Source organism: Tenrec ecaudatus, chromosome 10, assembly GCF_050624435.1.
Source record: "Tenrec ecaudatus isolate mTenEca1 chromosome 10, mTenEca1.hap1, whole genome shotgun sequence".
In the NCBI taxonomy this organism is placed as follows: domain Eukaryota; kingdom Metazoa; phylum Chordata; class Mammalia; order Afrosoricida; family Tenrecidae; genus Tenrec; species Tenrec ecaudatus.
Window position 1 is genome coordinate 144,874,444 of NC_134539.1, and position 15,024 is coordinate 144,889,467.

The 15,024-nt window shown below is 57.8% G+C and overlaps 1 protein-coding gene across 1 annotated transcript in view; it reads right to left on the reverse strand.

Annotated features, from left to right (window-relative positions):
• The window catches only part of CACNG4 (calcium voltage-gated channel auxiliary subunit gamma 4), a 61,110-nt gene extending 57,457 nt beyond the window's left edge, over window positions 1-3,653 (reverse strand). The window contains exon 1 of the mRNA XM_075559427.1: window positions 3,434-3,653. Coding sequence (XP_075415542.1) covers window positions 3,434-3,653 — 220 coding nt within the window. The remainder of the gene's footprint in view (window positions 1-3,433) is intronic.
• Window positions 3,654-15,024: the final 11,371 nt, after the last annotated feature.

Here is a 15,024-nt window from a genome sequence, read left to right on the forward strand (position 1 = left end):
CTCAGGGGTCTTCGGTGCCTTAGCACACAGAGGTTTGCTTAGGCCAGATACACCCTGAATTCCAAAAGGCATTTGAGGTCGGACCAATGCTCCCTAGTAACGCTTTGGCTATGGCATCCACAAAGATGTATGGCTCCTGTTCTTTGTCCCCAGCCTCGTGCTGGGTGCCATCAAAGATAAAAAGAGAGTGAATTGGGCGGGATGTTGGAGTGGTGGGGCCCATGGGTCTGAAGATGGTGGGGGCAGGCCAACCCAGAACTGGATGGCAGGAACAGGGAAGGCGAGACAGTGGGAAAGGGAGAGAGAGAGGAGGAGAGAAAGGGTGTGTTATGCAATGTGTGTGTCAGCGGTACCGGCCACCTTTTCGCCGCCTTGATGCCCTGCGCTGGCGCCACCGGGTAGTCCAGTGCTCGGGTCTATTTTTAACGGCAACCCGGATGCGGTTGGGGAACCGGCAGGCTGTTTGGGTGGAAAGATCTGTGTCGTGAGACAAAGGTTAAAATCCTGACCTGTCACCTCCTAACTGGATCTCTCTCAGGGAAAGGCCCCTCCGCCACTTTCGGCCTCAGTTCCCTCCTCTGCAGGCTTCAGTGGGCTAACTACGCAGCCCCCCACAGATCCTGCTTAGGCTGTCTGAATGTCTAAGGACAAAAGAGGGGGCAGCAGGGGGAGCCCTCTGCAGGGTGTGTTTGGGGGAGGGGGCAGAAAAGCCCTGACATTACAGGGACCCCTTGAGCACACAGAGGAGTTGGGCTCCCACTCCCCTGGGGGAGGGAGGGGACAGCCAGGAAACGGAAGGGGCTTTTAGCGAGTTGTCAGCGAGCCTTCTGAGTGCAACCCAGCCTCCAGGCCTGCAGCACTTCTGTTCCAGCTTGGAGCCTTGGCCTTTTAATTAAAAAAAAAAAAGTGTGTGTATGCACTGCTTTGAAGGCGCTTTGCTAGAGAACAGGTGGAAAGAGTGTGTTTTACCCTCGGAGGCCACTATGGAGGTCAGGTCCTCAGGAGGTGGCCTGGGGTTAATGTGCTGTCTGGGGATGCTGCCCTAGCCACTTGCTGGCCAGGTGGCAGCATGACAGACGGTGTCACAGGGCTGGAGCTGTGGCTTCCAGCAAGGGCTCTTAGTTCTAAAGTTGGCAGTTCTCATCCAGGTGGCGGAACCACCTTCCAGAAGCCCTCCCAGACACCTTCCAGAATCCAAGACACCTTCCAGGAGCCCTCCCAGCTCCGGGTCCCAGGGGGCTGTTCTGAGCCTCCGATGTAGTCTGACTTGGCAGCAGAACCCCAGAGCTTGTGAGGATGACAGAGGCAGCCCAGTTCCTCCTGTGAAGTCCCCCAGATGGCTGTCCCCACTGCACCCCCTCCCTCTGCCAGCGGAGCCAGCTGCCCACATCAGCTCGGGGCTTTCTTGATGAACGGCTGGAGGCAGCTGGCAAGATGCTAAGTTCAGCATCAATCCTAATTAGGGTGAGGAATTAATAAAGGTGGCACCGGGCTGCTCTGCGGAGGCCAGGCTTGCCAGCAGGATGCTTAGCCCACTCTGGGGGGGGGGGGAATGTGGCTGGCCTGCGGTTCAGGTGTGCCTGGGGTGGTGGCAGGGCCTGAAGGCAGTACCTTCGGGGGCAGAACCCGCAGGCGCCGTGGCAGGTAGTGATGTGGGCACGTTGGCAGTGTGAGAGGAGCTGGTGTTGACAATCTGAGCAATTGCATACCAAAGGGAAAAAAAAGGAAGAAAGAAAGGAACAGATATTTTTTCAAGCGGAGGGAGGAAGGTGCTCTCTGGCTTTGCGAGGCTGTGTCTCCCCAACTACTGGATTGTGCGACTTGAAGGTTCCACTGATCCCTGGCATTAAGCTCGAAACTGCAAAGGGCAAGCGAACTTCCTATGCCAGAGATTGTTGGGGGCAGGGGTGGGCGTGATTCCAGACGGGGAGAGGGGGCAGAGTGAGAGCATGTTCGGCCCCTACCAGACGCACAGAACTTTACAAAGCCCTCCCTTTTTAAGAGGCATCCAGATGCAGCCAGCAGAGGGCTAGCCTTTGGCCGATTCCCTACCCACCTCCACTAGGACTCAGCCACGCGGAACGATCAGCAGGGGCTGTCACCGCAGTAACCAAGGTGGGATGTGCGACAGAACTTCCTTCACCGCCAAGGGGCTGGGTTAACACAGCGGGCGATTCCAAAGAGGGCGCAAGTCGGTCCGAGGATTTTTGAAAAATGCAAGGAACGCTCGGCCACCACCCCCCCCCACACACCTCCTGTTTTCACACCCTCCCCACTCCCCACCCCTGCCCCGCTCCATTCAAAGGCAAGAACAAGCAGCGGGCCGGGCCGCAGTGGACGAACCCTGCCACCACCACCTGTTAGTTCAAGTTCCGCAGCTGGGCTGACGCGCAGGCGAGCGGGCGCCTTTGGGCGTGAGAGACGGCAGGGCCATTCCGGGAGGGGCCGGTCCGCGCCGTCCCGGAAGCACCTAGCCTAGACGCTGACAGCATGTCCACTCTCACAGCCGCAGCTGTTCGGGCTCAGCGCACGTCTGGAGGGAGGCGATCGAGGTGCCCACCACCTCGACGGACGACCACGCCCCTCGGGCCGCTCGGGCTCGCTGCGCAACCCCAGTTCCCAGCCAAGGTCTCCCGCAGCCTCCGTGACGTGGGCCCAGAGCAGAGGGCTCGCTGCCTTCACCTGGGCAAAGTGGGGGCCCTCGGTGTCGACCCTTCCTCCCCCCTCCCCACAGCGCAGGGGAAGCGGCCCGGTGACCGTGTGGAAGAGGAGGCGGGGGGCAGGGGACAGGCTCTCGGCTCCCTTGGACCCACTCGGGGCCTACCCCACCCCTACCCTGGGCTCACCCCACCCCCATCCCCATCCCGGGCCTGGGGGCTGGAGCGAGCGGCGGGTGGCCTGGCTCCCCGCCCCCGGCCGGCCCCGCCCAGGATGGCCAGTTCCCATAGCAATCGCAGACACCGGTTGCCAAGCAACTCTTTCCCCTCCCCCTCCCCTTCTCGCCCGTCCGCTCCCCCTACACACAACCCCCCGCATCCTCCTCCCACCCCCTCGCCAGCCTCCACCTCCCCAGGGGCGCCCGCGCTGCCCCTGGGGATCGCTCCGGTTCCGGCTACGCGCGCGCGAGCGTGAGTTTCAGTGTGTTTCATTGTGTCTGTTGCGAGGGGGTGTGCGTGTGCGAGCAGAGAGTTTGTGGGATCCCTATATTGGGGGCCACTGGGCAGGAGGAACCCCGAGCCGATGCACAGCTGCCCGCGAGGAGATCCGCCCGCCGCACCTGCTCCTTTGTGTCTCGCGCGGAGCCAGCGCCGTGCCCACCCTCCCCGGCCCTCGCCCCGGGCGGTGTGTGTGTGCGTGTGTGTGTGTGTGTGTGTGTGTGTGTGTGTGCGTGTGTGTGCGCGCGCGTGTGCTTGGAGGTCCGGGCCGGTCGTACCTTCGATGCAGCACACCCGCCACAGCCCCGAGTGGGTGAGGTCTCCGCGGGCGCGGCGGGGCTGGGGCCCGTCGTCCATGGTCAGGTTGGTGCCGTTGCAGTTGTGCGCGCTGGAGTAGAGCCAGTAGTCGGTGCCGATGGCGACGGCCATGAGCGAGAAGGCGGCGAAGGCTCCGGCCGTGGTCAGCAGCATCTGCAGCCCGCGGTCGCATCGCACCATGGTGGGCGCCTCATAGTCCGCCGCCCGCCGGCCCGCCCGCCGCGCCCGCCTGCCGCTTCCTCCGCGCGCCGCGCCGGCCGGGCAAGGGCCGGGGGGCGGCGCCGCGCTGCGCGCTCCGACCCGCGCCGGCCCGCCGGGGCTCAAACTCGGAGCGCGCGGGCGGCGAGTGCGGGCTGCGCGGGCCGCCGGGCGGGCTGGCGGCGGCGGCGGCGGCGGAGGACGGGGGCTCCTCCCTCTCGGCCCGCCCTCCCGCCCGCGCCTCCTCCCGCGCCCTCCGCGCCGCTGCCGCCGCCGCGCTCCAGGGCCGCGCCCCGCGCCCCTCTCCGCGGCTCCCCAGCCGGCTCTGCGCTCCGCTCCCCTGCGCGCGCGCGCGCGCTCTCCCCTTCTGTCGGCTTCATTCACATTATTGGAGCGAAGGATGCTAGGGGACCGAGGGCTTCCCAGGGGGAACGGAACGAAGCCACGTGCCCAGCCCCCTCTCTTACCCCACCCAGGACCCCGGCCTCCCGGCCCCGACCCTGGGTGTAGAGTGTGTGTGTGTGTGTGTGTGTGTGTGTTTGCGTGTGCGCGCGCGCGGACGCGTGGCGTGTCCCTCCGTGCACCTCGCCGTGCCTCTGTCTGGCGATGAATGGATACGCTTGAGTGGTAGTACGAGGGCCAGGTCAGGTTTCCGGAAGCCCCAGATGTGGGTCACCTCTGGGAGACGGCGCGGGCACCTCCAGGCCCCGGGGCCACGCCTCTCTCCTCCTGGCCAGCCCGAGGCAGCAGTGCACCCTCCCCGCCCAGGGGGCCCTGGGCCCGCAGCTCCTGGGGACGCGCGGGCAGGGACAGGGGAGACCAGGACTTTGAATGGAGCTGCAGGAGAAAGGAGGCGGCCGACCGCGGTCCTCTAGGGAGAACTTGGGACCCCTGCTTTATTGGGGGTGGCCGAGGCGTGCCTGCAGCTGTGACCCTCCTCCCAACCCCCCACTCAATTCTGATATTTCCCATCGTGCACTAACTACTCTTGGAGTCTGAGGAACGGCCCCATTTCACCCAAGTCCAAATCCCCACAGCCAGCGGTCGGGCCCCTCTTTCTACCAGCTCTAGCCACACACAATCCTTTGATTTATTATTTTTTTAAGCTTCCGCTCTACTCAAGCTTACTGACTGTCCCTGGCCTTCCCCATAACACCATCCTCCGCGAAGCCCCGCTGCCTTCAGTTAATTGTCTTTGCTGCTGGCAGGATCCCAGCGGGAACCTGGACACATGCATCCCTTCCCCTGGCAGCGGCTCTGGGCGCCTCCTCCTTCCGGGATCCAGCTCCCTGCTCTTCTCTCTCGTGGGCCCTGCGAGACCCACACCTGGATGCTCCTGCGCTTCACACCTGCCAGTGTCCATTCGGTGCATTTCCCCAGATGGGAGTCCCGGGAGAGGCTGCACAGCACCCTCAGGGACCGGCTGTAGACAGCCAGCTGCTCTTTCTCCTGTGGCACCTTTACGGGCCCACACCCCAGAGGGACTTTACTGCTCCCTGCTGGAGCCATTAGGAGTCCTTTTCCTGCAATGACTACAGCGCTCAGCTGCTAATGGAAAGGTTGGTAGTTCGAACCCATCCCGAGGCGATGCTAGAGAAAGGCCTGCCAATCTGCTGCTGTAAAGCCAACCCCCCTGCCAGTCAGTGGATTTCCCACACGTGGCAACCATGTGGGACAGGACAGGGCTGCCCCCGTGGGTTTCTCAGGCCGTAGATCATTCTCCCACCTGTAAAGAAACCCTCTGTGGGGGCAGTCCTACACTGTCAACATCAACCTGAAGGCGCCCAACAGTGATGATGGCTGGCCAGACTCGCCCATGAGTGGGGGGCGGGGGCTTCCCATGTCTGGCTCCTACGGCCAGTGCTTAACAAATGCCTGCTGGACCAAAAGGCTTCCTTGTCCCCTGAGAAACTGTAGCCTGGCTGGAGGATGCAGGGCAGGTGAAAAAAGAAAACAAACAAATAAACATTGTAAGATAATAAAGCCCAAGGAATAGCCTGGCTGTGGTCATTATTGGTCCCTTCTGCTCTGGGGCTGTCTGTTCTGCTTTCTAAGGAGTTCCCCCCTCCCCGCCGCCCGTGGCTCTGTGGGCGCACACACCACCTCTGCAGCCCCCGGAGCACCTTTGTGGGCCTAGGGGTCCCTGACACGCAGTGTGAAAACAGATGTCCCCTGCCAACAACTGAGTGACTCAGGCAGGGACGCCCCTCCATGCTCCTATACCCACCCCTCCATCCCACCTACTAGCAGCCTCCTTCAAGGACTTTAGGAGAACCCAATAAGAGTGACATGGGTGGGGTGGGGTGGTGTCCCACACTCCTCTTGGGTCGGGGGACTCCTCTTCCCATCAAACAAATGGTCTTCACACGAGTCCTCTGTAGATGGAGACAGCATTTGAGCAGAACTTCCATCCTCTGACCCCGAGGTCTCCACTCGCGCAGTGAGGGTGCAAGGAGCATGTACACACATCAGCTCCAAGGGAGCCGCCATCTGGTGCGAGAGTAGCCAAGAGCACCTGGGGAAAGGTGTCTTAGGTCAACCTCGCCCAGCTGTGTGGGGAGTCAAGTGAAGCTGTCTTGTACGTCCTATGCTTTTGTGGAGGTTGTGGAATGAGTAACAAATGTTGGCTTTTTTTAGACAGTGAGCCAGACACCACGCCCGAACCAGTTGACTCCACCCTATGGTGCCCTCCGTGTCAGAGTAGAACCGGGCTCCACAGGGTTTTTAATGTCGCTGTTTTAGAAGTCAAGATCTCCAGGCCTTTGTTCCACGGCACCTCTGGGTGGACTTGAACCGACAACCTTCTGGTTAGCAGCTGACACGTGGCACTCCTGACGCTGTCAATCCCCAGACCAAACCACTGCCCTCAATGGATTCCAACCACAGTGTTCCTGTGCTGGGTTTCCAAGACAGCTCAGCAGAGTTCCTCATCTTCATCCATTGGAGTGGCTGGGGGTTTTGAACCACTGACCTTGTGGTTAGCAGCTCAATGCCTAATCCACAGCTTCACCAGGATTCCTTCCAGACACTGTCTGAAAAAAAAAAACAGCCCTTCATACCCACTGTCACTGAGCCCATTCAGACTCATGGTGACCCTGTGGGACAGGGTAGAACTGCCCCTGTACATTTCTGAGACTGTAACTCTTTACTGGAGTAGACAATGTATTCTTTCTCCCAAGACACGATCTGGGGGGGGTGGCATCTATGACATTCTATGATCCTCCTAAAAGAAGCCCTGATGGTGTGGTGGTTAGGCGTTGGGCTGAAATCCGCATGCTGGGCAGTTCGAAACCACCAGCGTCTCCGAAGGAAAATAATGGGGCTTTCTACTCCGTGAACAGTTATAGTCTTGGAAACCCACAGGGGTGCTGGGGGTCATCGTGGATTCCATGACAGCGAGTGTCACCCTCCTTAAAGCACAGGGCACCCAGGTGTGACTTGCTCAAAGCCCACTCTTGGGAGGGGATCAGGTCAGGTGTGGGTGACTTCTGGCCCTGAGTTTCGCTAGGGCTTGATAAGGCGCCTCTTTATCATGTGTCAAGTGTAACTTGGCTGGTCATGTCTTGGTTGCTATCTAGTGTGGTCAGGTGAGGTGAGGTGGGAGCTGGGGGCGGCTGTGGGGTCTGTGGATACCCACCTGGCGCCATGTGTGATTCTGAGGGTGTGGATTTCAGAGTCAGATCAGGACTTGACTGCTGGCAGAGGAAGCTGCAGCGAACTCAAGACTGTCTGAGACCATTCATCATGCCCGGGTGAGCACAATTTAAATCTGGAAATTTCTGCTCAGCTGGATTAGAGAACTCTAAATGGCCGTGTTTAAAGGCTGTCTGCGGACCCTGGAGCTTCTCCTGAGATGCTTCCAGATCGGAGGGAGGCGAGGGCTCTTCCCTGGTGTAGGAGGAGGTGGGGGCACAGGGCTGCTCCCGACCCCAAGGGGCTGGCCACTTGGCCTCCTCGCTCAGGAAACTACCTGGTGCCATTTGATGCGTGTTGTGGGCCAGCAGTCCCTCAGAGCCTTGTTCCTTCTCTGGAGAGCTGACAGGGGGGGAGACACTGGTCATTCAGAAGAATCCGTCCTGCAAGGCCATCTTGTTTCCACCCGGGGCCAGCTCTCCCTTCCTGGATCATCTGGGTAATTACCTCGACCTCCACTGCTCTCTGGCTGCGAAGAGGAGGCTTTAATGAGCAGAGCAGCCTCGGCCCAGCCCCTGGGTGAGGCGGCGGTGGGAGGGGAATGCAGAATAAAGCTGCTTACACTGTGGAACGAGCGTGGCGGCCCACCGACCCAGGACCCAGGGACTGACGGAGGAGGCCGCATTTGCAGTAGGGGGAGAAGGGAGGCCGGAGCTGAGGCCACTTCTGAGGCGGCTCTGAAAGCCTTTATTAAAAGCTTTGTTCTCCCGTCCGACCTCCAGAAATAATGACCCTTGTGTGGGAACTTTTTGCACTCTCTCATTTTCATGCCCAAAGCCCATGGCTCTGGAGATTGCAGGTGCCTTAGTGGGGGCGGGAGGGGGCCGGATCTGGGGAGCTGGGAGACATTTCCCAGGGAGTAGACAGCAAGAGCGGGGTCCAGTGTTTTGTAGCAAAGTCCTGGGGCCCACCCTCAGATGATCGCCAGCAGGGGTCAGGGTGGTGGCTGATCTGCCACCCATGCCTGCTTGCTGGGCATCCAGGAGAAGGCTGACAGCTGCCCTGGGCAAGGAGGCCTTCCTCCTCCTCCTCTTCCTGCCTTCAATATTTCAGGAGGCTCCTTTGAGGGAACGCACAGATTAGAAAACGCTACCTGGTTCTCTGTAGTCGAGTTCTGCCATTTCATCTGCTTATCTCTTAGATCCCATTCAGAGGAGCAGAGCTGGTGCACCTGCATGTTCTTCTTCAGCTCTGCGGCAACAGAAGGGTGCTCCCCAGCGCCCCCCCCCCACTAGCTGCCCCCAAAGTCAGTCGGCCCTTCCAGGGAGGGTGGAGAGGACACTACAGCATTTCAGGAGCACTTATAAGCCCCTGTGTGCATTATCTCATCCGGTCAAGACCACCTCCCCCGCCCCGCGGGGTAGCTCATGAACCTGAGCTAACCCCCCACCCCTGACTGAGTGGCAGAGCTGGGATTTGAACCCTGCTCTGTTTGGAGCCCCTGCGGGCCCAGGAGTGAAGTCCTTGTCTGCTAACCACAAGGTTGGGGTTCAATACCACCTTGCAGCTAAGCAGGAGAAAGACCTGGTAACCAATCGGTTCCCACAACAAGAGCGACCTGGGAAGCCTTTGGGGACAGTTCTTCAGTGTGACATGTGGATGTGTGGTCTGCACCAACAACTGCCTGGAGGACAGATGACTTTCCCAGATAGTGCACTTGCCCCGCTCCTGGCTGCCCCCCTCGTTTCTCCCCAAGGGAACAGGGCAGGAGCGTTAGAACTCCCCTCACCCCTCGTTTCTCCCCAGACTCCCTCATGTATCGATCCAGCTACACCCAGGTTCAAGAGGCGATTAAAGCCACACGGGGGTGGGGAAGGTTAGGACAGGGCTTGCACCCTACAGCTCAGGTGGACAGGACCAGGATGCACATTTCCTGGTGGCAGGTAGAGATGGGCCCAGCATCCTCCTCTTCCCTCAGAGCTCCTCTCCCCAGCACCTGCCCTGGAGCTGGCCCAGTGGCCTCAGAAGACCAGCTCTTGATCCCCGTGGCTCCTCCCAGCCAGCTGTGGCCTCTGACTGCCACCCTCTCCTGGGCAGTGTCCTTTTGCTGTCTGTAGGAGGTGCACACAACACCCCGCTGACTGGTAACTGCCCGGTCATGTGTGGCTGTGCAGCCTGCCCCCGCCCCCTCCCCCACTGGAATCAGTTCTGAGCCAGCCCGAGCTCCCTCCCGCCTCCGGCTCATTTGATGAGCATCTTGATATGAGCAGCCTGGCTTGGCCAGAGCTGCCGGCCCAGCACGCTGGAGAGCTCGCGGGTTATTCTGAGAACATTCTTTTCAAAACCCTCGACAGGACCAACAGGCCTGGAGGTTCCTTTGTCTGTAGCCGCCCTCGAACCCAGCTGCCCCTCGGAGGGTTCTGAGGAACCCCAAGGAAAGGACTCCTCCCTACCCGGAGGGGCAACAACCCGAAGGGGGGCTGCGGGAGGGGGACAGCCAGAGGAGACGGCCAACGACCGCAGGAGCTTCAGCCTACATGTGGTCATCTGCACTTGGAGCAGAGCTGAGCTTTCACCTCCTGAACTATCACAGCGGAAAGGTTGGTGCAGAGAAGACGGCCCCTGCACCTTCCCAGCTGCGCCTTCTCCTTTCATCCCCTGCTCCCCCCCCCCCCATCTCAGCAGCCCACGGTAGGGGTGGGGTGGGGAGGGGTAGGGGGTGGGGGTCCTGGCTGCCCTAGATCCCCTGGAGCTGCGCTTGATGGAGAGGGTGGGCTAACTGTATACCGCCCTTGACTTTAGGAATCATGAATCTCAGTGGAATATTTGCACGCTGCTCCCCTCTCTGCTATTCCTGCATTGCATCTTCTTTCTGCGTGGCCTTGGGTCGGTGTCTCAACCTCTCTGGGCCCTGTAAATGGGGAACTTGCCTCCTGGGATGGTTGTGCAGATTCACCACCACCACCACCACCAGGAAAAAAAAGCATTTGGCATAAAGATGTTGATGACTAACGGCTTACTGGATCCTACTCCATTCTGAGCAATTGACCATTGACCGTTGGCTCGATGATGTTAGGTGTCATCTAGTCAGTTCTGACTCAGGGCAATGCCATGTTCAACAGAAGAAAACAGGGCCCCGTTACTGAGCACATTATTCAACCACTGTCCATCCATCTCCTGGAGAGATTTCCTCTTTTTTTTTTTTTGCTGACCCTACTTTACCCAGAATGATGTTTGTTCTTTTTCAGGGACGGATCTCTCCAGATAACATGCCCAAAGAAGGTGAGTTGCAGTCTCACCATCCTCACTGCTAAAGGATCATTCTGGCTGTACTACTTCTTCTTTTAAAATTTATTACTATTTTTTGGGGCTTGTACAACTCTAATCACAATCCAGCCAGCCAGCCAGCCATTGTGTCAAGCACATCTGTACGTTTGTTGCCATCCTCATTCTCAAAACATTTGCTTTCTACTTGAGCCCTTGGTATCAGCTCCTCATTTTTCCCCCTCCTTCCCTCATCCCCCCTCCCTCATGAACCCTTGATAATTTTAAAATGATTACTTTTTCATGTCTTACACTGTCCAATGTCTCCCTTCACCCACTTTTCTGTTGTCTGTCCCCCTGGGAAGGGATTATATGTAGATCATTGTGATTGGTTCCCCCTTTCTCCCCCACCTTGCCCTTCCCCTCCTGGTATTGATACTCTCATTATTGGTCCTAAGGGGTTATCTGTCCTGGATTCCCTGTGTTTCCAACTCTTATCTGTATCCATGTATATGCTCTGATCTAGCTGGATTTATAAGATAGAATTGGGATCATGATGGGGGGGCAGCATTAAAGAACTAGAGGAAAGTTGTATGTTTCATCGTTGCTACACTGCACCCTAACTGGTTTGTCTCCTCCAAGTGACCCTTCGGTAAGGGGATGTCCAGTTACTTACAGGCCTTGGGTCCCCACTCCACACTCCCTCTCATTTACAATGATAAGATTTTTTTTGTTCTTAGATGCCTGATTCCTTCAACACCTTGTGATCACACAGGCTCGTGTGCTTCTTCCATGTCGGCTTGGTTGCTTCTTGACTAGATGGCTGCTTGTTTATCTTCAAACCCTTCAGACCCTAGACGCGGTATCTTTTGATAGCCGGGCACCATCGCTTTCTTCTGGCTGTACTTATTTCAAGACTGATTCGTTTGTTGCTCTGACAATATTGTCCGCCAACGCTGTAGTTCAAATGCACCGAGTCTTCTGCAGTGTTGCTTACTCACTGCCCAATTCTCACACATACGAGGTGATTGACACTTCGATGGCTTGGGTCAGGTGCACCTTAGTCTGCCAGTGGCATCCTTGCTTGTCAACACTGGGCAGCAGGTTTGCCCAGCACAATGCCTCCTTTGAGCTGTTGGCTGCTGCTTCCGGGAGTATTGATTGTGGGCTCATTGGGTTTCCCCCAAAATCCTTTGAGACAGGCTCTCTGATGGATCTCATTTTGTGAAGGAGGAAACTGAGGCATGGAGCAAGATGGTCCGCTGCTCAGGGCTCCGCCATTCTGAGTCTGATTTTGAAACTCAGCAGCAAGAGCCTAGAGAGGGCCCATGCTCATCGACTGCAGTTTTTTGGATGGCAGACCAAGATGATGTGTGGAAGGGACTGCTTTTTAAGATATTGTAAAATACAGATATGAGACACCATTTGCCAATTTCACACATCACATGTATAACCCAGTGACATCAGCGGTATGACTTGTGTTCTGCCGACCTCACCGATATCCACGGCCACGTTTCCATCACGGCACAGGGAACCTCAGTGTGGAGGCAAGCATGCACGTAATGCATGGCGGTCTTAATGACTCGGTTTGCTAATGCTCCCTGATGATTATGGTTAAGTAACTCAGCCCACCTACCCAACAACCACCGACGCCCCCTGACTCCAGTTCTCTTTTTAATTCACAAAATAAGCCAGCAACCTCCCCCACCCCAACCCACTACCACGGAGTCCACTGTGATTCACAGTGACCCTATAGGACAGGGAAGAACTGCTCCTGGGGGTTTCTGAGCCTGTAGACCTTGACAGGAACAGACAGCCCCGTCTTTCTCCTGTGGAACAGCTGGCGGGCTCAGCCTAATGCTTATCACACTACACCACCACCAACCCTTAATGTAGCAACACTCAACTACCTGTCCAAACTGGAACATCGGGTTTTTCTAGGCGAGCCCCTTCTCATGGGTTCCTCATGTCTGTGAATGTGATAAAGACATTATTAAACAACCGCTAACCATTGCTGAACCAGGGGTCCGGATGGTGCAGTGGTTACACGCCAGGCTGTTAACTACAAGGTTAGTGGTTTGAGGCCACCAGCCACTCCTCAAGAGATAGATCAGACTTTCAACTCCTGTAAAGAGTTCCAGTCTTGGACACCCACAGGGGCAGTTCTGCCCTGTCCTATACAGTCGCCATGAGTCAGAATCAACTTGGTGGGAGTAAGTTTGGTTGGGGAGTTGTATCCGTTGCCCTAACTCTGATCTTGTCTCATGTCCAGGGAGTGGGCCTGTGGCAGTGTGTATGAAAGGGACAGTTGAGGCAAGGTGGCCTCTTTGAAGCTGGCTTCCAACAATGGCATAATCCCCCCCCCACCCCATTATACCAAGTGACCTTTGAAGAAGGGGCTGTGTGCACTGGCTGGCCCGGGGCCCAGCATGCAGGTGGCCAGCTGACCCAGACAAGGAGTCCTGATGTTAGTGGGTGCCGTGGTAGAGGTGCAGAGGATGGCATTTTTAAATGGTGGTTGTGGCTGGTTGCCATAAGCCCTCTCTGCCCCTGGTAGCCCGTGGGTGGTGAGTGGGTCAGCTCCTAGGGGAAGTAGATCACCAGACCCATTTTCTGAGGTACCTCTGGGCAGGTTCAAATTGCCAGACTGTGGAGGAGTTTGTGCCACCCCAAAAACTCACTGTCATCGAGCTAGTCCTGACTCATAGCGGCATTGTCACTGTTGACAGGAGCCTAGTCTTTCTCCCTCAGAGCTGCTGGTGGTTTTGAACTGCCGACCATGCGGATCACATCACAATGCGTAACCACAACACCACCAGGGCTCCTCTCGAACCGCGATGACACTTAATAATTACAAAATGAATACTATGCACCCTATAAATGGGTGCAAGAACTACAAGGTCTTCTTGGGTGCTCCTGCCCTGAAGCCCTGCTCCCCATCCTGGCCACTGTGCACGCCGGAGCCTTCATGCCGGAGCTCTCTCCTTCGGCGCCCTCCTTCCTGCCATGGGTCGGCCGACATGGCACGGTGTTTTCTCAGACGCTTTGCTCCGGCTGGATCTGATCACAGACCATGTCCAGGGAAACTGGATGGAAAACAGATAAGCTGCCTGCAGAGTATCTTTTAAATGCTCCAGACCCACCAGAGTTGAAAGAGAACCAGTCTTTGCCGGGAGCTGTCTCCGTAGCGTTGCCACCTGGGGACTAGATGGCCCTCTGTCAGCCTCTGTGCTCAGAAGTGAGGCTCAGAGGCAGGTCTGAGGAAGGGGCCTGTGGGCTTAGGAACAGTTCTCTGCTCCCAACTACCTGCCATGCTAGGATCCCCTCAGCCCAACACCAACAAGCGGTTCTACCCAAAGGTGGACATGCTGTCCACCTAACTCACTGATGTCCAGTCGAGGCTGGCTCACGGCGACCCTGTAGAGCAGAGTAGACCCGCCCCTGTGAGTTCCCAAGGCTGTAACTCCTCAGGGGAGTAGAAAGCCCTGTCTTTCTCCTTTGGTGTGGCTGGTGGTTTTGAACTGCTGACCTTGCGGATCGCAGCTCATCTCATCACCACGACTATCGTGCCACGAGACGTCCTCATAGGTTGAACAACCCCCTGTGGCAGGGGCTTTGTAAGCAGCGTGGGGTTGCTCTCTCTGTTACACGTGATGAAACAGAGGCGTGCCGGTGCTATTGGCCATCAAATCCGAGTCGTGGCCACCTCGTACGTGCGGAGCAGAGCTGGGCGCTGTGAGGGTCTCGGTGGCTGGTTTTTGAGAAGCGGGCCACCAGACCTGTCTTCTGAGGTACTTCTGGGTGGCCTCGAACCTGCATCCTTTTGTTTAGCAGCCTGGCACATAAACCGTTTGCTCCACCAGGGATGATACAGCTCAGATGGCTGTGGTTGGTTACTGATGAGTCAGTTCCGCCCCATGTGTCCCATGTGTGAGACCAGCACTGCTCTCTGGGACTTCGGGGCTGTGGCCTTTGGAAACAGATGGCTGGACCCTTTTCCCAAGACACCTTGTGGTGCGTTCCAGCAGCCAGCCTTGAGGCTAGTGGTCGAGGGCCGTGGGATACCTGCGGCCTCAAGTTCATCCTCCACTGAACTCACCACCAACAGGCACGTACGAGCGGCTTCCACAGGGCAAGGTATCTCTGACGTCCATTCCCCGGGAACTGTCGGAAGCCCCCACAAAGAGCCTGGCTCAGTGTCTGCAACAAGCAACAGGAGATGGCGGGCCCGGGGCCTCTGGCATCAGCTAGGCTGGCTGTGCCCCTGCCGAGTAGGGAGGACATCGCTAGGCTGGAGTGATCTGGGTCACCAGGCTCTCCTCTCAGCCGCCGGCCCACTCCTTCAGCCCCAGGGTGGACCCTACTGCCCTGCCATCTTAACGCCTGCCCATCCAAGAGGGACGTGGGGCCTCCAACATCCCCCTCCCCCACTGGTGACTGCCACGGAGGGAGGCTG